Source organism: Vipera ursinii, assembly GCF_947247035.1.
Source record: "Vipera ursinii genome assembly, chromosome: 12".
NCBI classification, from domain to species: domain Eukaryota; kingdom Metazoa; phylum Chordata; class Lepidosauria; order Squamata; family Viperidae; genus Vipera; species Vipera ursinii.
Genome location: NC_139525.1, coordinates 13,381,429 through 13,404,107, shown reverse-complemented (window position 1 = coordinate 13,404,107; position 22,679 = coordinate 13,381,429). Strand labels below are relative to the sequence as shown.

General features: G+C 43.3%; 1 protein-coding gene across 2 annotated transcripts in view; it reads left to right on the top strand.

Moving 5' to 3' along the window:
* Nucleotides 1-22,679, top strand: part of GAB3 (GRB2 associated binding protein 3) — a 101,173-nt gene that overhangs the window by 65,529 nt on the left and 12,965 nt on the right. For both annotated transcript variants that reach the window (XM_083372065.1, XM_083372064.1), the window contains exons 3-7: nt 2,972-3,188; nt 4,505-4,977; nt 9,698-9,753; nt 13,759-14,014; nt 18,261-18,336. In XM_083372065.1, the coding sequence (XP_083228191.1) occupies nt 2,972-3,188; nt 4,505-4,977; nt 9,698-9,753; nt 13,759-14,014; nt 18,261-18,336 (1,078 nt within the window). The remainder of the gene's footprint in view (nt 1-2,971; nt 3,189-4,504; nt 4,978-9,697; nt 9,754-13,758; nt 14,015-18,260; nt 18,337-22,679) is intronic.

Below are 22,679 nucleotides of genomic sequence, written 5' to 3'. Positions count from 1 at the left end.
AGAGAGAAGAAGACAGCGGGACTATAGACCGCTGTCATCACACAATCAAATCAAAGCTGAAGTTTATATCTCAGGATGGTCTGCCTTGTCGCAATAGCTGGACATACCTGTAGACAAAAATCTGCCTATCTAGCAGACTACTTGTATCATAAAACGTAACTCTGGGAGCTGTTAGGGAGGAGTCAACTCCATCTTCTTTCTCTCACTACCTAAACTGCATTGTCTCTTGCTCCTCTGGGATGCACCTCCACCTTCCTGGCAATCCAGACCGCATCCTATTACAGGGTTGCTCCTTCTGCAAATATCCCCACCCACCATTCCACTGCCATCCTATAAGGCAGTGATGGTGAACCTTTGAGAGACCCAGTGCCCAAACTGCAACCCAAAACCCACTTATTTATCGCTGGGGGCCTGGTGGGCGTGGCCTACTGGGTGAGTGTGGCTGTGGTGGTCATGGAAGATTGGGTGGGTGCGGCCAAGGTGGGTGTGGTCACCTCAATGTCGCTCGTGGGGAGGGACACCTGTGGGGGGCAGATGGTTGAAGAGGGACAGTTGCCACCTCCAAGGCATGGCGCAGGTGCCCACAGGGAGGGCTCTGAGTGCCGCCTCTGGCACCCATGCCATAGGTTCGCCACCACTGCTATAAGGGGTCTGAAATGGATCAGAGTCACCCAGCTGACCTCTGTACCTGATCAAGGTCTAGAATATGGCTTAGTATCAAAATCAGAATAATGGAGTTGGAAGGGAACTTGGAGGTCTTCTAGTCCCAACTCTTTTCACTTAGGAGACCCTATACCCTTCTGGGCAAGTGGTTGTCCAGTCTATTCTTAAAAGCCGCCAGTGTTGGAGCACCCACAACTTCTGGAGGCAAGTTGTTCCACTGATCAATTGATCTCACTGTTAGGAAATTTCTCCTTAGTTCTGAGTTGCTTCTCTCCTTGATTAGTTTCCCTCCACTGCTGCTTCTCCTGCCTTTCAGGTGCTTTGGAGAATAGGTTAACACACACACACCCTCTTTTTTATGGCAACCCCTGAGATATTAGAACACTGCTATCATGTCACCCCTGTTCCTTCTTTTCACTAGACCAGACACACTCAATTCCTGCAACCGTTTTTCATAGGTTTTAGCATATGTTTAGTTTTCTGCCCAGTCCTAGTCCAGGGCTTTAAACCCTAAATCTCACCAGCTGTCGTATATATGGAAATGTAGATCTTTGTCTCTATAAAAACAGGGACCATTGTCAATCCTATGGCATATGGAAAGTGTAGCATGTTTCTTAAGGCACCAGCCCCTAACTGTTTGGGCACCAGGGACTGGGTCCGTGGAAAAAAAGTTTTTTCATAGACCGGAAGGGGGCATGGTTTCATGTGCTGTATGTATCCCGCAGATGGGGCTTTGCTCATTTGCACGGTCCAGTTTCTGTCAGGCCACTGACCGGTGCTGGTCCACGGACCGGGGCTTTGCAGGTCCCCTGTCTTAAGGCATTGACATTTGTTGACCTGAATAGCCTGAAACGAAGGGTTCACTGTTGCATGAAATGTAAAGAGGAAACTGCCTGTGACGAATGTGTGAACACGTGAGTGTTGGAGAATAATATTTCTGCGTCCAAGCTGTGCGTAGAATGTCTCTTTCCCAGAGTTGCACATACCATTAAAGGTTTGATCCACCATCTGTCGGTCTGTGGTTTTTGTGGATTTATTGTGGGGATCTCAAAAAAGGTCAATATGGTGACTTTCCGTACAGTTCCCGTCCCTGGATTTAAATTTATATGCCTGGGTCAGAATGACAATGTCCTAACAACCTTTGGTACATCTACATGTCCACTGGTGGAAAGAGTTTAAAGTGACACCAGTTGTAAAAGCCAAAAGAAAAGTACAGTTTGTGACTGTTTACCAGCAAGACTTAAACACACAGTCTTGAAATGTTATATTCCAAAGTGCTGCTGCGCACAATATCCGTTCCTTGGCAAACGGATCTGTATGCATTTCAAGATGGTTGTTGCAATTGTATATTTTGGCTTTGCCGGTTGGTTTAAATCAGATTCTTTCACACCAGTCCAATCTGGAAGACCTGCTTTCCCCAAAAGTCCCTTTATTTACGGTTGTGCTATTAATAAATTCATCTGCAGGGGTACTTTTATATCACAATCGGTAAAAATTTCATCTAGAGCAGAATTCCTCAGCCAGCATGCTTTTAAGATATGGGGAATTCACAACTCCTAGAATTCTCTAGCCGGCTTGCTTTAAGAAATGTGAATTTCAACTCCCAGAGTTGAGTTGGTCAGCATGCTTTGAAGATATGCGGACTTCAGCTGCCTTGGCAGGGAATTCTAGGAGTTGAAGTGCAACATCTTCAAATTGCCAAGGCTGAGAAACACAGGTGTAGCGGAAAGGCTGGCAACCTCTTTGTGATCCTAGAAGCCATTGCACCACCCTGCCGGGAATATCTGCAAGAGATTGTCAATGAAGTGAAGACGAGGCGTACATAAGTTGCACACAGAGAGTACAGATAAAAACACTTCATTCGCACCCTGTTGATTTTGTTTTAACTCTGCCTTGTGGGGACTTTGGTCCTCAGTCCCAAGTTTCAAAGCTCTCAGAGCCAGCAAAGCCCTGTGGGTTAGTAGCAGGTGGTGTCAAAATATTGAAACGTGTGTCTTTAAGAAGCTGTCTTTTTAAGTTAGCCAAGATGATTAATGCCTCCCCCCCCCAAAAAAAAAAAAAACTTTGGGTGACAGAGAAAACAATGTGGAACACATCAATTGTTTTAGCCCAGTTTGGCCTGGAAGGATAGGCTGTCTTCCAAACCCTGACCTCATTTTCCATGCTTGTTCCAGCAACTTCCAACACATCGACAGAAGGCAATAAAGAATGTAGGCTGCAAAGCCCTGAGGTTTTGTTGTAGGGGGAAAAAATCCTACACAATTCCCCAGGATACTTCCTAAGACAGCTTTTGTTTCCTTTGCTGCAGATTCAGGAGACAGCCTGTCCCACACCACGTCCTCCCCACAACCTTCTCCTGCCATTTCTGCCCACGCATTGAGGACGGCAAGCTCTTCTCTTTCGGCTGACCACGCCACCGCCGATGCTGCAGCAGCCGAGGAGACGGCCAGCGAGTCGGAATCTGTCTTTCTGCCTGACTATCTCTTTTTATCCAACTGTGAGACCGGAAAACTCAGCCACGTTAGGTAGCATTATGCCGTTGAACGCCAAATGTATTTTATTTTACTTATTTATGTGTTAAATGTATTTGTCGCCCATCTCTTTAACGAAAGAACTCTGGGCTGCGTTTTGCACAGAACTGACAAGTTCTGTGAGACTTAAGCCATGATTGGTGGCTTGGCATAACTGATCAACTGTGGCCACTGGGGTTTATTCGTTTAAGCACAGCGTGAATCAATCTGTCTCTGAGTAAAATGTAAGTTTGGGGTTTTTTTTGCAAAAACGCCCCGTAACAAACACTGGGTTTGTTTCATGACTATGGATTCGCTGGGTCGTTTTAAAGAAGTGTAAACATCAACTCCCAGATTTCCCCAGCCAGCATGCTTGAAGAAATGTGGATTTCAACATACTGGCTGGGGAATTCTGGGAAATGAAGCCCACACATATTAAAGTTATTTAGATAGAGAACCCTTGGCTTAGATTATGCTGACAAGCCACCATTTTGCCTGATTTGACACCCATGTGGATCCCAATGGACAGAAATGAGCGGAGCTGAAGAAATATGAAGGCAGAAATATAAAATTATGTGTGACATAAGGCAGAACTTCTCAAGCATCAAGTCGCCTTCAAAACATCCATGCTTTCTAGTCCCCAAATCCCTCCTGTTATCTCCGGGTTTTCAAGTTTCTTCCTCAGCTTGCTGGCTGAGGAATTCTGGGAGTTGAAGTCCACAAGTCTTAAAGTTGCCAAGGTTGAGGACCCCTGATGCAAAGCACCCATCTGTAATGTAATTACAGACAGTCCTCGACTTACAACACTTCATTTAGTGACTGTTCGAAGTTACAACAGCTCCGAAAAAACCATTGCAGCATTCCCATGATCATGTGATCAAAATTCAGACACTTGGCAACTGGCTCCTATTTATGACAGTTGCATTCTCCCGGGATCACGTGATCTCCTTTTGTGACCATCTGACAAGCAAAGTCAAGGGGGAAGCCAGATTTGCTCAACCACCGTGTCACTCACTTAACTGTGGTGATTCACTTAATGACTGTGGCAAGAAAGGTCATAAAACGGGGCAAAACTCACTTAACAAATGTCTCACAAATTTGGCACCATCTGTGTTTGAGAGAAAAAACAAAAACCTTGGCATCCTATCAGGTAAGCATGATGGAAACAGCACACCTATTTTCTTATTTTATTTTATTTTTTTGCATTTTCTCACATCGACAACACAGGAATTGAAGGTTTTATTGGGCCGTTGTGGTGGGAGGGGGCTTCAGGAAAGGGCTCCAAGGGATCACCCCTGCCTCTGAGGTGGTAACCCCTGCCTTTCTTCCAGGTGCCACAGTTGGTCCAATTCCGACCGCTCTCTGGAGAGGACGTTATCCGACGATGTCTTCTTTGACTTTGTGGCTTCTCAGTCCTCCCTCTGCTTACAGCTTTCTGGCGGGCTGCTTCAAGAGATGGTCCAGCCAACGATTCATGGCATCTTTCCAAGGAACGCAGATTCAAGCGGGCCTCCTTCTAGCGACTTCTCTTCTTCCTCACCGCTCTCGGGGCCTCCTGCAACACCAACCATCTTAGCCGAAAAAAGCCAGAATACTCTTCCCTATGCCTTTACCGAACTTGAGATTTGGGCTAAGATTCCCCCTCCTAGGCCTCCCAAGCCATCCCATTTGCCAGACCGAAGAGCTGAAGAGCAGGCGGGTGGGCTCCTTCGGAACGGACACGCGAGGATCTCCAGCTCTCCAGGCACCTTCGTTCCAAGGAGGATCTCCCTCTCGGGATTGGACAGCATGAAGGGTTGGAGAGGTAAGGGCCAATCTGTAGATCTCAGAGGCGGGTAATGAAAACGTGTGTCTTCTCTTTCCCCCCAACATGATGATGAGATTTGTCTGAAACGGTATAGGGTTTGCCTGCCTGAGCAGGGGGTTGGACTAGAAGACCTCCAAGGTCCCTTCCAGGTCTGTTATTGTTCTGTTCTTCTGTTCCTCTGCATTCAGTTGTGTCCGACTCTTGACGATTGGATGGGCCAGGTCTCTCCACATCTTCTGATCTTTCACTATTATTTTTTTTTGAGTTGTTCTATGCTCTGGCTGGTGAGAGCTTGGATGGTGTCCAGCCACCGTGTTCTTTGAGGGCCTGGTTTTTTTTACTGCTAACATTTCCAAGCATCATTGCATTCTCCAGTGATTCCTCCCAGCATGACGTGGCCAAAATAAGTCGGTCACAGTTTTGAGATTTTTTTTCTTCCAGTGACATGTCTGGTGTTACGCATTCCACTACTTGCTTCTTGGTCACCTTTCATGTCCAAGGAATCCAGAGGAGCCTTCTCTAGCACCACAGCTCAAATGAGTTGATGTTCTTCCTGTCTTGCTTTTTTTAAGATCCAACATTTTTAAGGTTTCCCCCAACATACAAGCAGTAATATTCTCCCCACATTTGTCCTCTGTGGACTCCAATTTTGGTAGGCTGATTGGGAGACCAAAGGGAGGCTTTATAATCAACTTAATAAACTAATCACATCGGCTGGGTTCTCTTGTGAGGTCCAAAAGGGGTTTTTTCAAGAGGCAACTAGACTTGCTTGTTTTTCTTTGAAGATCTTTTGCTTCTCATCCAAGAAGCTTCTTCAGTTCTGGTTGTTTTTTTTCTGGAAATCCATTCATCCTCCCACACCATTTAAAGCAGGGGTCTTCAAACCTGGCCCTTTTATGACTTGTGGACTTCAACTCCCAGAATTCCTCAGCCAGGCACACTGGCTGAGGAATTCTGGGAGTTGAAGTCCACAAGTCATAAAAGGGCCAGGTTTGAAGACGCCTGATTTAAAGGATGTTCATCCCAAAGCGCATAACTAAATGTCTATGGAGATTCTCGGTCCTCCAGGTCACGGTTGTCCCAAAGGTGCTTTTTCAAGAGGCAACTGGACTTTCTGGTTTTTCTTTGAAGATGTTTCGCTTCTCATCCAAGGAGCTTCTTCAGCTCTGTGCAAGCAAACAGGTTCACGCAAGCAGAACCACTCATGAATGATCTCAAACAGAAGCTTTATTGCCAGTCATCAGTTGGGATCAGTCAGATAAGGCTTCGGGGATTCTGGGATGCCACTTTCTGCAGTGCAAGGACTTCAAGCTCAGCCCCTTCTTAATGTCTCCCTCCAGCCTAGAGAGAGATTCCACCAGAGGTTTCGCGTTCCAACGCACAGAAAAAAGTTGACTTGCAACCAGTCCTACGACTTATCAAAGGATCTTTGGAAAAAAATTGCAGAGAAGATGATCAAAGGCCTGGAGACTAAAACATACGAAGCACAGTTGCAGGGTTTGGGTTTGGCCAGTCTAGAGAAAAGAAAGACTAGGGGTGGGTGGAGACATGATAGCTGTATTCCAGTATTTGAGAGGCTGACACAAAGAGGGGGGGCTCAATATAAGAGCCTTGGTGGAGCAGTGGGCTAATGCCTCCTTAAGTAACACCAGCTGCCTGCAATTAGTGCAGGTTCGAGTCCCACCAGGCTCAAGGTTGACTCAGCCTTCCATCCTTCCGAGGTAGGTAAAATGAGGACCCAGATTGTTGGGGGCAATTAAGCTGGCTTTGTAATAATGCCGCTTGGGGTGTGTGTGAAAGCCCTAATAAGCAGGCATATCCATAGAATGAAGGCTACTGCTAAGCTTGTAAGCCGCCCTGAGTCTTCGGAGAAGGGCGGGATATAAATGGAATTAAAATAAATAAATAAACATTGCCTGAAACATAGGAGTTAACTTGTGATGCAATGTGTCCCGGCCACTCAGCCAGTTTAACACAGGAGCAGGCAAGGAATGGCCATTAGTCCTGATGGCTGCAAGCTAACCTTGAATTACAGACAGTGTAGCATCAATCTGTCCTCAAGAGTCTATGAAATTCCATCCCATAACAGTACAGCCAACAAGGTCATCAATTATCCCTCACGGAGGATATCCACCCCTGTCTTAGGAAATCTGCCATTGAGGAAATAAGTGAGACAGTGCCTGGCTTTCAAGAGGTCTATAGGGACTTTGCATCTATTTTCTATTTTCTTTCTTTTCTTCTCTTCCCCCCCCCCACCTTCCTTCTTTCCTTCCTTGAACAGACGATGTCTTTGCATGGATCATTTGTCTAACCCTTGTGTAGCAAAGCACCAGCTCGCTTATCAGTGTCCTGAGCAATTCTTGGAAGCTTTTGAGAGCAACACCCATCCTTGGAAATGTTATTCTTCTTACTCATGACCCTCGAGTTGTGTTGGAAAAGAGCTTACTAAAAGGGCGTGTGCTGGTTGAGGCATAAAAACAAAACACGTTCACACGTACACTGATGACGTTTTCCAGATGAACCCCAACATTTACTTTCACAGTAAACTCAACTCCAGCTCAACTTCAGTCGCAGAATGTTTTTTCCATCCTTATATGCAGGTAGTCCCCGCGACTCACAGGAGTTCATTGAATGACCGTCCAAAGTTACAACGGCACTGAAAAAAAAAGTGACTTGTGACCATTTTTCACAGTTGCGATCATTTGCAGCATCCCCACAGGGTCATGTGATCAAAATTCAGAAGCTTGGCAGCTGGTTCACATTTATGACCGTTGCAACGTCCTGGGGGGGGTCACGCAATCCCCTTTTGCGACCTTCTGACAAGCAAAGTCAATGAGGAAGCTGGATTCACTTAACAACCGGGTTACTAATTTAACCACTGCAGTCATTCACTTAAGAACTGTGGCACGAAAGGTGGTAAAATGGGGCAAAATTCATTTAACAACCGTCTCCCTTGGCAACAGAAATTTTGGTCGTTACGTTGAGGACTACCTGTGCAAGAGATATTAGCATATATGTTACATCTGGTGGCATCTTAGAAATTTAGCACGTTAGCTGACTTAACTATTGCGATCCTAGTGACTGCCTGGGTTGACATATAACGAACTAGGACTTTTAAAGCTGCAGTTCACCAAATAAGTAGTAATGGTTACCTTGCATTAAAGAGTAACCCCCCCTCCCAGGTCTTTGTGTATTCGGTCCTTTATGCAGGTAGATTATATCCCAACTCACTGGAGATGAGAAAGATCAGTAATGAGTGACCCCCAGATCTAAAGGGGGACTTGAGAGGCCTTCTCCTCAGTAGTTTTCTGCCCGCCAAAAACCTCTCTGAAACTGGAAAATAGACTAGTAGATGGTTCTGTGGATGCCTTTAATTTGCTTGGTTATTCCTGCATCCAATAAAAATGGTAGCGATGTTAGGGCAGAAACCATGGGATCCGATCCTCCGTTGATATTCGTAGAAAATATCTACAGACCCCCCTCACATCCTGGACATAAACTGTTTCATCTTCTCCCCTCAGGATGCTGCTATAGGGCCAAAACAACTAGACACAAAGACAGGGGTTTTTTTCCCCCCATGCCATCTCTCTGCTGAACACCTAATTCCCACAGCCCTGTCTTAGGTCTAAAGATATTTACCTGTGTAGTAGGGCTGTATTGCTATTATCCTTCTTATCTTTCCGATTAGCTTCTCCTATTGGTATTTTATGATCTATCACTTTGTTGTTTGTATGTATACTGAGAGCTTATGCATTGGAGACAAAATCCTTGTATGTCCAATCACACTTGGCCAATATTCTGTTCTGTTCTGTTCTGTTCTGTTCTATTCTATTCCGTTCCATTCCATTCCACATAAAGATTCCATTCTGTTCTGTTCTGTTCCGTTCCGTTCCGTTCGATTCCATATATTCTATTCTATTCTATTCTATTCTATTCTATTCTATTCTATTCTATTCTATTCTATTCTATTCTATTCTATTCTATTCCATTCCATTCCATTCCATTCCATTCCATTCCGTATTTTCTATTCTATTCTATTCTATTCTATTCTATTCTATTCTATTCTATTCTATTCTATTCTATTCTATTCTATTCTATTCTATTCTATTCCATTCCATTCCATTCCATTCCATTCCATTCCATTCCATTCCATTCCACATAAAGATTCCATTCTGTTCTGTTCTGTTCCGTTCCGTTCGATTCCATATATTCTATTCTATTCTATTCTGTTCTGTTCTGTTCTGTTCTATTCTATTCTATTCTATTCTATTCTATTCTATTCTATTCTATTCTATTCTATTCTATTCTATTCTATTCTATTCTATTCTATTGTCTGGTGTGGTTTTGCTTGCTACTGCTAATTCTATCCTTCAATAGCATCTAGATCCATAGGAAAAAATATATCTGCTCTGAGAAGCACATTGAAGAAGTGTATTCTTATTCTGGGGTAAGTTCATGCTGCAGTTCTATAATAATTCAGTCACGGAGTAACTTCAACTGCACTTAATAGGACTTCAAGTCAGAATGGATTTTGGCCCCGGTTAATTGGGGACAGAATTCAAATTTCTTCCAAACTGCATGTTGCACCACTGCTTAGAAATGAGATGTCTTTCTTTCTTTCTTCAGAAAATGTTGTTGTTTTTTAATTTAGCAAATTGAGTAATTTAGTTTCTTCCATCGTGATGAACTGACTTCTGCTCTTTGTTTTGTTCTGCAGCCGACGTGGAAGAAAATTCTTTACGGCGGAGAGATAAGAGGTTGAGCTTGAACTTGGTAAGAGCCTTTTTCTCACTTGCACACACTTTGCACAGTGGTTTTGGCAGGGGAGGTTTTAAAAAATCCACACCAGTTGGCAGATCAGCGTAAAAGAGGAAAGAAACAGCTCCCGATACAAACTATAAGCACAATTATCCCCAAAGTGTGTTTTTTTCCCCCAAGAGGGAAGTGGATTTTCTTGTTTTTTTCTTCTTTGAAAACATTGCACTCCTCATCCAAGAAGCTTCTTCAGTTCAAGAAAGTCCAGTCGCTGTTTGGAAAAAAAGCACCTTTGGGACAACCATGACCTGAAAGACTGAGAATTTCCATAGACATATAAACACAATTAAATACATCCTTGCAACACCCAAAATGATGGTTTCCTTAATGATGGTTTACTGTAGAAATTGCAAGTTCACAAGTGACAGTGTCAGGTTTGCAGGCCATTCTACGGACACAAGTAGACCAGCCATATTTTACTTTAGTATCTGTGTGGACCAGCCCTTAATCTTTTTGTCCTTCTTAGCTGAAGGGTTAACAGATGAGCTGGAAGAAAAAAACTGAGGTAAATTTCTAGCATTTGCTCCAAACAGGAATCTTGAGGAAATTAGCAACATGCTTTGGCAATACCACCTTGTGAAAATAGATCGATCAATCAGAATAGAGCTGGAAGGGAATTTGGAGATGGTGATGATGATGATGATAATAATAATAATAATAATAATAATAATAATAATAATAATAATAATAATGATGATGATGATGATGATGATGATGATGATGTTGGAAGGGACCTTGGAGGTCATCTAGTCCAAACCCCTGCTCAGGTAGGAAACCCTATACCATTTCGGACAAATGGCTGTCCAGTCTCTTCTTAAAAACGTCCAGTGTTGGAGCATTCACCACCTCTGGAGGCAGGTGGTTCCACTGGTTAGTTGTTCTCACTGTCAGGAAGTTTCTCCTTAGTTCCAGGTTGCTTCTCTCCTTGACTTTTTTCTATCCGTTGCTTCTTGTCCTGCTTTCAGGTGCTTTGGAGAATAGCTTGGCTCCCTCTTCTTTGTGGCAGCCCCTGAGATATTGGAACACTGCTATCGTGTCCCCTCTCATCCTTCTCTTCATTAAAGTAGACATGCCCAATTCTAGCAGGTCTTATAGTCCAGCCCCCTGCTAATAATAGATATATTGGTAGATATCTATGCACTACTAAAATTCTCCTGTCTGTCACCTTCAATTTCTTGTCTTGCCTTCTGGTGCTTTGGGAAATAGGCTGAACCCCCCCCCTCATTTTTGTGGCAGTCCATTAAATATTGAAACAATTTAATTGGAACAATTCAGTTGGACCAAGTGCTATTTCTCTTAGACAACATACCAATAGTCAAAGATCTATAGGGATTTACTTTGGTCAGCCTGATTTGGACCACCATCTTATGGTAGTCGTTGTAATAGCCGCCATATGGTAGCCGTCATACGGTAGCCGTTGTAATACATGGCTGTGCTAGATCTACCTATTGATCAGAGGGAGGAACAACTTCAAAAATGCTTTACTTGTCTGCCGGATCAGGATTTGGATGTTAAAACAAACAAGGATTTGTGAAACCATGCTTTTAAATTATAATTTGTTTACTATCAATAGCTTCTTTCTAGAATGAGTTTACACATTACACCTAAGAAGAAGCAATCACATTTTGGGGTGATTTGGTGATTTGCATGAACTAAGCCTCTGGAATAAATTATGTTACCATATGTCATTGTGAGTTACCTGAGGTCAGAAGAAAGGAATCAGCAGAGAATAGGGATAATATAAAATTTGGAGAGTGCAAAGTTTATTGTACCCCAAAGCCCAAAATGATTGTGTGTCATTTTCCGTACAAATGGGAGAGGCTGAGTTTTGCAAAGTAAAATGCCCCATCAGCAAATTATGTCCTTGAATGAAGGATTTATCCATCAGTTGTGATTTCCTTCCCCCTCCCAAAAAAACCTATTATTAACCATTTCAGAAACCTTTCACCAGTCCAACAATTTGTGCTTGAAAAAGCTGAATACAGATTAAATTTGGCTGCATTGAAATATTGATTTGGAGGTCTTCTGTCTAGCTTGCATTAGTGCGAAAATGTGGGACTGAGGTCTCTATGCAATAATTCTGGGAACAAGGCAAAGTCAAGAGGGGAAAAAGAAGGCACTCATAGCCAACTAATTGTTAAACAGAGTGAACTGCAAAAGTTGAGAAGGCAGTTCTGAACAATGCAGATTCAGAATTACCAAGAAAGCTGAGGAAGCTTCCATTGCTATCCTGTAAGCTATTGAATCCTCAGGCCGTTCTCACAGTGAAAAGTGTCCTGTATTGTCTAGCCCAGGGGTCGGCAACCTCGGCTCTTTTATGACTCGTGGACTTCAACTCCCAGAATTCCTGAGCCAGCTCCCAGCTATTCTGGGAGTTGAAGTCCACGAGTCATAAAAGAGCCGAGTTTGCCGACCCCTGGTCTAGCCCAAAACATTTATCTTTGTCATCGGTGGTCTCTACCTATTTCTGATGCTGGACTATGTTTCTCAACAATGCCAGTGAGAAAGGATGCTGTGTCAGGCGCAAAAGACCGGGTCCGCACGTCAAGGTCCAATTAAATTGATTTATGAATCTTCTCAACTAATGGTTAGCATTTGCTAGGAGTCAGTAGAATTCAAGTAGGGGGAGTCTACTTGTGGCTATGTAGGGATTCTAGGCTGATCCCTCTTTTAACTCTGACCCCAGATTCTGCCCTTCTTTCTACACTATGTGCTTCAGTTCAGCAACTTCTGAAGAACCACAAGGTCACTACCTTGGTCCTGTAATTTTGAGCTGAGTTTGCTATGGAGAAAGCAGCCTAAAGCAAAACACAAGATTCATAGGAAGTGTCCATCCATGGCGAAGAAGCCCTCCAGGGCAGGGGTATCAAACTGCCGGCCTGCGGGCCGGACACGTCATGATGAAACCACACCTACTCCATTGCCAGCAATGGGGAAAAAGTTCGCGTGACGTCGCGAGTTTGACATGTCTGCTCCAGGGACTCTTCATGCCTTCTCACTAGCATCTCTCCTTTAACTTGCCCTCTTTCCCTGGACCTGTAGGTTACAGCTTCATCTCTTGCATCCTTTTTACTCATTCAGAGATGAACACGGGACTGCCAGAAGGGAAAACAAGGTTTGTGGCGTTTGCTGGTGGCCTTCAACCGAGTTAAAGGCCTTCACAGATGATAATTGCCCCCTCCCTGTCAGCTCTGGTTGTGCTGGAGAAATTGGAACCTGGAGACACTCTTAATCTAGAGTTAGATCTTGGATTGTAGGGCCAAGACAGAAAGAAATAGCCAGCAGTCAATATGCAGTGCCCAGAGATGTATCTAGCCTGTTTGAACGGTCTACCTCAGATATCATGTTTCCTTATAGTGCTCTGAGCCAGAAAGGAGGCTGGGTCTGCAAAACTCATAGCCAGAGTGAGAAAAGATGGACAGGTTTGCTTGTTTGTCTGTTTAGTATTTAGAGGATTTATATGGCTGCCCACTCACTCTGAAAGACTCTGGGGGCTTACAGACGATAAAAAATTTTTTTCAAAAGAATAAAAAATTCAGGGTTTGCTGAATGCCTGTCATCGTTGAATGGCACTTGATTTCCAATGTCTAAGGGGCTCCAGAAAGAAGAGGGGAACACCCTTTTCTCCAAAGCCCCTGAAGGCAGGACAAGAAACAGTGGGAGGAAACTAATCAAGGAGAGAAGCAGCCTAGAACTAAGGAGAAACTTCCTGACAGTTAGAACAATTAACCAGTGGAAAGGCCTGCCGTCCAGAAGATGTGGGTTGCTCCATCACTGGAGGCTTTTAAGAAGAGACTGGACAACCGTTTGTCTGAAATGGTATAGGCTTTTCTGCCTGAGCAGGGGGTTGCACTAGATGACCTCCAAGGTCCCTTCCAACTCCGTTATTCTGTTATTAACTTCTGATCCGGAGATGGCTTGCTAACCACGCTCACTCTGCTGCTTCTTTCTCCTTTTGCGAAGCCTTGCCGAGTCAGCCCTCTCTATTCCTGCTCGTCCACCAACTCCGAAGACAGTTACGTTCCCATGCATCCACGCGCCTCCCCACCTGTCCCCGGGACTGACTGCACACCCGATGGCTACATTCCCATGAACCCAGGATCGGCTACTTTTGCTCTCGCTGAAGTCAACACAGAGAAGCTCAACAGCCCTTTGCCCGAACTTCCCACTGACTTGGAACCCCCTCCGGTGAACCGGGATCTTAAGCCTCGGACAAAATGTAAGCTCTTCTCCCCCACCCCACCCCACCTCACCCCACCCCATATTTCCTAATTTTTTATTTTATTTTAATTCCATTTATATCCCGCCCTTCTCCGAAGACTCAGGGCGGCTTACAAGCTTAGCAGTAGCCTTTATTCTATGTATATGCCTGCTTATTAGGGCTTTCACACACACACCCCAAGCGGCATTATTACAAAGTCAGCTTAATTGCCCCCAACAATCTGGGTCCTCATTTTACCTACCTCGGAAGGATGGAAGGCTGAGTCAACCTTGAGCCTGGTGGGATGCGAACCTGCACTAATTGCAGGCAGCTGGTGTTACTTAAGGAGGCATTAGCCCACTGCTCCACCAAGGCTCCTAATGATCCCCCCTAGCAGGTCTGGAGAGGAAGTGGACATCAGAAACACTAAGCAAAAAGAACTGAGAGACGTCAGGTCTAGGATAAGAGACCAGATTTGGCATTAGCACTAATGAATCCTTATTTTAATTTCCTAAAGTGGCTGTGAAGGTCTTCTCTTCCACTGAGAAATCCCCCTTTTAGCAACTTCCCCAGTTTCCCCATTCTTCAGCTATAGGTAGTCCTTGATTTATGGCTACAATTGAGCCCGGAATTATGGTTATAAGTCAGGACGGTCATTAAACAGGTCACCATGTCCCTGTGCCTACTTTTATAACTGTTTTTGTAGTGGCCGTTCAATGAATGCCGCATGCGTTAAGCGAACACTATGAGCATTAAACAAACCTGTTTTCCTCAAAGGGGCATTTTTATTTTTTATTTTTTATTTTTGGCCAGAAACCAGAAATAAATGCTAGAAAGTGGCAAAAGCATGCCGAAAATTGTGGTCACATAATTATAGGATGCTGCAAACGGCCATAAACATGAGCCAGTTGCCGAGCGCCCCAAATGCAATCGTGTGGCAGTGAGTATCTGTGCACGCAGCCGTTGGAACTTCAAAAAAAAAGGGCCATAAGCAACTCTTGGAAGGTCCTTTGTAACTTTGCACAGTCACTAAACAACAGGTTTTTAAGTGAGAATTACCTGTGAACACCAAGAGAAGATATCAGGAGAAGAACCTGAAAAAGAGATAATAAATGCTGGGAGAAAAGGTAGAAAAACAGAAACAAGGCAAGGAAACTTTCAGGAAATCAGAGGACAGATTTCAGGATAATGGGACAAGGAAGTCCTAAAGACAGATGACGTGGATGGTGGCACATTTGGGGCTTGTCTAGATCAGAGGTCCCCAAGCTTTTGGGCCCCAGGGATTACCGGTTCCGTGGAGAGAGGTTTTTCCGCGGACCGGAGTGTGTGTGGTTTTGTGTGCTGCCTGCATCCCACGGATGGGGCTTTGCTTGTTTGTGCGGACCGGTTGCTGGCATGCTGTGGTCCAACACTGGTCCACGGACCGGGGGTTGGGGACCCCTAGTCTAGATCACACAGGCAAGGAGAGGAGTCATAGCCATAGATTAGTTGGTGGCTAGATTCCATATCGAGAGAGAAAAGGTCCCACTGCAGCTTTGGGCAATGAAACGATCAGGACAAAAATCTTCTTTTTCTTGGGATAGTGATAAAGACACTTAGGTTTATCCCGCCTACTGAAAAAAGCCTTTCTGCCATTCAGTTAATCACAACTCTTAAAAACCCCAGAGTCCACAAGACCTGCCAAACTGGTTTTCAGATCAGTTTGTCATTAAACCTCTTTCTTCAAAAAGAAACTTTTCAAGTTCTTTGGAGTTGCCTAAAGCTGGAAGTTCTTTTGCCCAACTGCAATCCCTATTACAGAATTACCTTTAACAAGATTTGTTAAGGTGAGGAAAGGGTTAGGAAAGAATTCCAGCATCTGAATTCTTCATTCATAATGGGAAAGTTTGAGCTTGGTTGTTGACTTAACTGTTGAAACTCTTGTCTGGCAACCAGCTCTGAGAAGATTCAAAGACAAAGAATTTTTGCAACAATATACCTCTGCAATTATCATCATAACATTCCTGATAAGCTATTTCTCTTATTGCACAAACGTTATACCATTTTGTTAATTCTTTTCCAGTTGTGAAGAGATTCGCAATGCATATTAATCCCAACAGGACTCTGGACAAGCTCCTTGTTTTGCCTAACATGTTTCATGTGATGGTTAAAATCCTGGAAAATCAAATCAGGGTAGAAAGAATAAATTCTCCTTCTAGTGTGCCCTAATTTCTATTCTCTTTGGCGTACATATCTAATCTCTTAATTAAGCTTTCATTTTATCTCCAAAGGAGATAAAGACAATGAGATATTGATGTGTTTAATTTTGTGTTATTTATTAAATTTTTATGCCGCCCATCTGGTGACTCTGGGCAACTATCCATATCACATTGTTACAGACCGACCTAGCTTAACTGCACATTATTTTTATTCATTCTCCTTAATAACCACATGGCCTGGGAACCAACAGAAGTGTTTTTTTAAAAAAAGTAATTCTGTGTTCTGTGTTCAGATACCTTATTTTATTCCCCATGTCATTCTTATACACATAGTTTTGAATTTAGGGCAAGTTCCACCATTATCATAAGTTGTTTTGGCTATAAAGCAGGTCACCTGTATGATCAACCCAATTCTATTTTTTTTTGTGGCACTCATTAAGTGAGTGGTTGTTTTCACAAGCCAATTGTTTGCTATGGGCCAGTTTTGCCAAAAACCAGAAGTAAATGCCACTTTGGGGAAAAAATGTCATAAAACCTGGTCATGTGATTGCAGGATGCTGCAAACAGCTACAAATATGGGCTGGTTGCCAAGTCACATGACTGAAGGGAGAGGAACTTCATAATTGGGTCCTAAAGTATCCCTGAAGAGGTCCATCCTAATTTTGAATGGTCACTAAGCAACCATGCCTAACTCAAGGAGTACCTGTATCCTGTTGCTTCCATAGGGAAAACCATCAACTCTTAGAGAAAAAGTCAGGTAATCTTGCAACTGTTTCATTTGGACACCCCTTAATCCATCCCAAAGCTAACAACTTGCCAAACAGCTTAGGTTCGCCTCTTGGTTAAGCTTGGGCTCACAGCTTGGCCAACTCAACAGGCATAATCAAGAAACAGTCAAGCACATGAAAGCTCCAGCAAACTTTAAAGGTAGGATCATTAAAGTAGCTGTGTCCCTTTTCTTTGAATCATCAATACAGAGTGAGCAATATTGATGACAGAGCTCAAGTGTGTGATTCTGAGTCTCTGTGTCCGAAAGCTAAAGATACGTCTTCCTGCCCCCCACCCCAATTCATAGCCATAGTTAAAGGCATCTACTCACCTTGTTAAAAAGATGTTCCAAATTTGCAGCACTTAACCGAGAATTCTTTCCACATGGGCATCACACATAGACCATCTTCTCCATAGTAGGTACAAAACTCTGGAGCAACTTGATCATTTTGGGCCACGTTGGTGCCTTAAGTCACTTGACTTGCCCAAATGATGGACTGTAGTACCCTCTCTAGCCTTTATGAAGGTGGTGCTGCAGCTCAGGAAAAACCAAACCAGTTTACTCATTGACTAGCCTTGGCATAGAGAGCAGAAGTAAGCTGTTATGTCCTGGAGATAGCTTGCATATCAAATCCCCATGGAAGTTATAGTCCAGGGGTCTTCAAACTTGGCCCTTTTATGACTTGTGGACTTCAACTCCCAGAATTCTTTAGCCAGGTGCTTGGCTGAGGAATTCTGGGAGTTGAAGTCCACAAGTCATAAAAGGGCCAAGTTTGAAGACTCCTGGTCTGAAGCCTAGGTTGAGCTCCAGGTTGAAATCCCACAGGGTCAAATACTGCTTCTTTCTTGTAAATATAGGTAGTCTAAATTTACCACCACGGTTGAGACCAGAATTTTTGTCAGTGCAATTATAAGTCGAGCGACCAAGTGACTCAACCTGGTCATTTTAGAGCCATTTTTATAATGGTCATAAAACGAATCCCTGTGGTGCGATAAGCAAAACATGTGGTTGTTAAGCAAATCCAGCTTGCCCAATGAGCACATGACCTCAGGATGCTGCAACCGATCCCAGATACAAGCCAGTGCCCGGATTGCAGTCACGTGATCACAGGGTGCGCAACGGTGAGTATGTCATAAGGCACTTTTTTTCCCCCAAGGCTTTTGTAACTTCAAACTGTTGTTCAGTGAACAGTTGTTAAGTCAAGGAATACCTGCAACCAGTGAATCATATTGAAAGGTTTTCAGTGGAAGTTCTTCCTTTTTTCTGACGAATCAGATGTTTTCTCTTTAATCCTTAGTCCGACCGCCTCCGCTGGACCTGCGAAGTCTTTCCACCATCAGAGAACATTCTGCCTTAATCAGGAGTGTGCCTTAGTAAGTGGGTTTGGGATCTGCGGGGCTTTGTGGAATTGACTCGTAACAAAGGCAGATGGTTAATCTCAAGGCAGAGGGCTCTGGTAAGCTCACTCCACCTAACAACAACAACAACAACAACAAATAATAATAATACTTAATAACAATAACAACAATAACAATAATGCAATCCCAAAACAACTGAAGCACCACTTGAACACCATTGGCATTGACAAGTTCGCCATCAGTCAATTGCAAAAGGCGGCCTTACTAGGAACTGCTTCCATCCTGCGATGATATCTTTAATTACCATCAAACATCCACATCTGCCTGTCCCAGGTCCTTGGGAAGGACACGATAGGTAGACAAAAGTGCCAAATTCAGTCTGAACATCTGGCTGACTGTGCAATGATCAATAAAAGTAAAAGTAAAAATAAAAATTGGAAGGGACCTTGGAGGTCATCTAATCCAACCCACTGCCCAGGCAGGAAACCCTATACCATTTCAGACAAATGGCTGTCCAGTCTCTTCTTAAAAACATCCGGTGTTGGACCATCCACAGCTTCTGGAAGCAGGTTGTTCCACTGATTAATTGTTCTAACTGTCAGGAAATGTCTCCCTAGTTCTAGGTTAGTTTCTCTCTTTGGTTAGTTTCCATCCGTTGCTTCCATCTGTTGTATCCATTGCGGTCACAGATTGGATTGACACATCATGCCAAGTCGCTGCTTGTCTAGTCCCAGTTTGAGTAACTCTGCACCACAACTTAACCAGGTCTGAGAAAGATGCAATATATATATAAAATGATTTTTTTAAAAAAAATTGTGAAATTCTTACTTTCCCATATTTTTTCCCTGAAGATGCAAACACGCCTAGATGTTGGCAGAATTCTCCACTGCCAATCACAGCGTGGGACCATCCCCTGCCTCTGCTCCATCTGATCCCTCCTTGATTAGTTTCCATCCACTGTTTCTTGTCCTGCCTTCAGGTGCTTTGGAGAATGGCTTGACTCCCTCTTCTTTGGGGCAGCCCCTGAGATACTGGAACACGGCTATCATGTCACCCCTAGTCCTTCTTTTCACTAAACTAGATATACCCAATTCCAGCAACCGTTCCTCATATGTTTTAGCCTCCAGTCCCTTAATCATCTTTGGTGCTCTTCTCTGCACCCTTTCCAGAGTCTCAACATGTTTTTTTTTTATATTGTGGTGACCAAAACTGGATGCAAATCAGACAGGTTGATCTCCCCTCCATCCATGTTAACAATGTTTGAACTACAGTTTTAACCAGGAACAGGATCCCTCTGCCTTCCAAAATACATCCACATTTTTTTTCATTCCAGCGGTTTTAAGTTATCATAGCAGCCTGTTTAAAGTTTAGGCTATCTTAAGAGAAATGTATTTTATATTCTTTCGCTATAAAGAGACTCTGGTAAATTGCATCTCCGAAAAAAAAAAAACATCCTTACGCATCTAGGGAACTCCCTCCTGCCATAAAAATAAGAGACAGGAAAGCATTTGCTGCATTCCAACATTCCAGGAATAAATTGGCTTTGAAACATCAGCAGTTCAAAACAAAATGTATCTGGAGTTTTGTGCGCCTGAGAAGCGCCATGACAATAACTAAAAGGCTATTTTGTAAGGGATTCTCTTTCAGAAAGTTGGGCCTCTCCTTCCCAAAGTAATATAAAAATTAGGGCGACACCTCTGGTATCTTGGAAAGAGGCCTCGCTCTTCTTTCTCATTCTGACATCTTGGAAGACTGGACGGGTGGGACAGTCGCTTGGAAAATCAGATACGCAACTATCTTATAGTTCCAGCTTTTCTACTGGGCCGGACACCATCCAGAAAGGCAGAAAAGATAACCGCTACTATCGCCACGTATAAAAGAGCAGCCGGGCTGTTGTATATTAGGAAGGAGAAGGAGCCACTCGCTGAAGAAATGGAGACTCCTGACAGCTGACCATTGTGGACATTCTAAACCAGGGGTCTTCAAACTTGGCCCTTTTATGACTTGTGGACTTCAACTCCCAGAATTCCTCAGCCAGCAAAGCTGGCTGAGGAATTCTGGGAGTTAAAGTCCACAAGTCATAAAAGGGCCAAGTTTGAAGACCCCTGTTCTAAACCCTGCTGGTGGCAATTGAGTTGGAGATGACTTCAGACTGAAAGACTGTGGGGGTCCTTGGTGCTCTGTGTGCTTCTCTTGCAGACATTTCATTACCCAGCTAGGGAGTGACATCAGTGCTAGAAGGGAGCGGGGTCTGCAAAATGGAGGAGGAGGAGGAGGAGGGGAAGGAGGGGAAGGAGGGGAAGGAGAGGAGAAGGAAGAGGACAACCACTGCGGAGTCCTTGGTGATATCTGAGCCTGGTACTTTTCTTGCAGATTGTCATTACCAAACTAAGTAGCAACATCAATACCAGAATGGGCAGGGTCTGCTCTTATTTTTTATATACTAACTAGTGGCTTGCCCTGTCAGTGTCTGGGTCTGCAGCTCCCAAATTTGTCAGCCACCCTCGCAGTAATTACATCGGAAGGGTGCCCAGAATCCCCGAAATAATATTTTTTAAATTCTTTTATAAAGGCTGAACTTTTGTGAGATTTCAGTTTCCTTACCTGAAATGTCAACAGGTTGAAGAACATTTTTTTGTTTTTTAATATTTTATTGGTGTTTTTTTTTACAATAACCATCTCCATTGCCTGGAGTACAGCATGTTGTCTTGGTTTATATATTTGGTGGGGGGGGGAAGCAATAATTGGATTTAAATAAGTTTTAACACATTTTTAGTATTGTATTATTGGGCATAATTATTTAATTCTTTTAATCTCTTTTTTAACTTTTGTATTTACATTTTGATATTTATTGCCCTGTACACCGCCCTGAGTCGTTCGGGAGAAGGGCGGTATAAAAATTTAATAAATAAATAAATAAATAAATAAATAAATAAATAACAGTCCATAATGATTGATTTTGATAATTCCATAATTAGTATATTAATAATATATTTCTTTGATCTTCCCTTCTCCCAACTGTAGTCTCCTTCTTCAGCCTTAAACAAATATCATTCTCAATATTTTCAATGTACAAATGATTAAACGTAGACATTTTTTCATATTTATACCGATAATTACAACATCCGTATATAGCCTTTTTTTAAAAAAAAAATCAGCTTATTCTTATAAAAATCATCTCATTAGTTCACCATGCATCCTATTTTTGTGATTTTTGTTTAAGCTTAATTTCCCCTTTATATTCAATCCATTCTTATCCGTCATGATTTTTCTCAATGCTGGTCGTCTAAATATCCATTTTTTTCCATTTAAGCACACCATCCCAATATTTTCGTATTTCATACATTATAAAAAAATACTATACTTCTTATCTATCTTATAGCATCTTTTCTCTCTTCCCTTCTGAAGTTGGTGTTGATTTTTGATTGAAACAAAATAACTTGAAGTCCAGGGAATTCTGTAGCCACCTATCCATGGTGCTCCATTCTAACCATAGGCCTTGTAATGATCGCGTTGTTGTTGTTGTTGTTGTTAGTTGCGAAGTCGTGTCCGACCTATCGCGACCCCATGGACAACATTCCTCCAGGAAGTCCTTTTTGTACTGTCCATGGGGTTTTCATGGCAAAGATACTGGAGTGGGTTGCCATTTCCTTCTCCAGTGGATCACGTTTTGTCAGAACTCTCTGCTAGGACCTGTCCGTCTTGGGTGGCCCTGCACGGCATAGCTCACAGCTTCATTGAATTACGCAAGCCCCTTCGCCACAAGGCAGTAATCCATGAAGGGGAATGATCGCTATATTAGTACCCAAACAGAGATTCATAGCAATTGGGGGCCACTTGGAATAGAGTGGTTCATTGGGGGGGGGACACTGCATAAAGTAGATGTTATTGTTCAGATGTTAGGTTCTGTCTGACTCTTCGCAGCCCCATGGACCACAGCGTACATCCCTGTCCTCCCCATCTTCTCCCAAAGTTTGCCCAAATTCACGTTCATTGCCTCGGTGACGCTCTCTAGCCATCTCATCCTCTGTTGTTCCCTTCTGCTTTTGCCTTCCATCTTTCCTAATGTCAGGATCTTCTCTCCCCTCGCCCCCCTCCCCCCCAAAAAAGTAGATAGGATCAGATTAGGTAAGTGAGCTGGGCCAGGACAAAAACCTAAATTTGAATTAATGTGAATGAATTCCTACACTGCGGCTTCAAAGCTCAAATATTTGAGTTTACAACTGCAGTATCGCTTTTTTTTTGGATTCTGGGTCTGTGAAGAGAGCCGAACGTTCCAAAAAGGCCACATCTGATTAGGGAAGAAACAATTGCTGTTTTTATAAAAGGACTGGAAATCCCTTATGGACTTTTTGCTG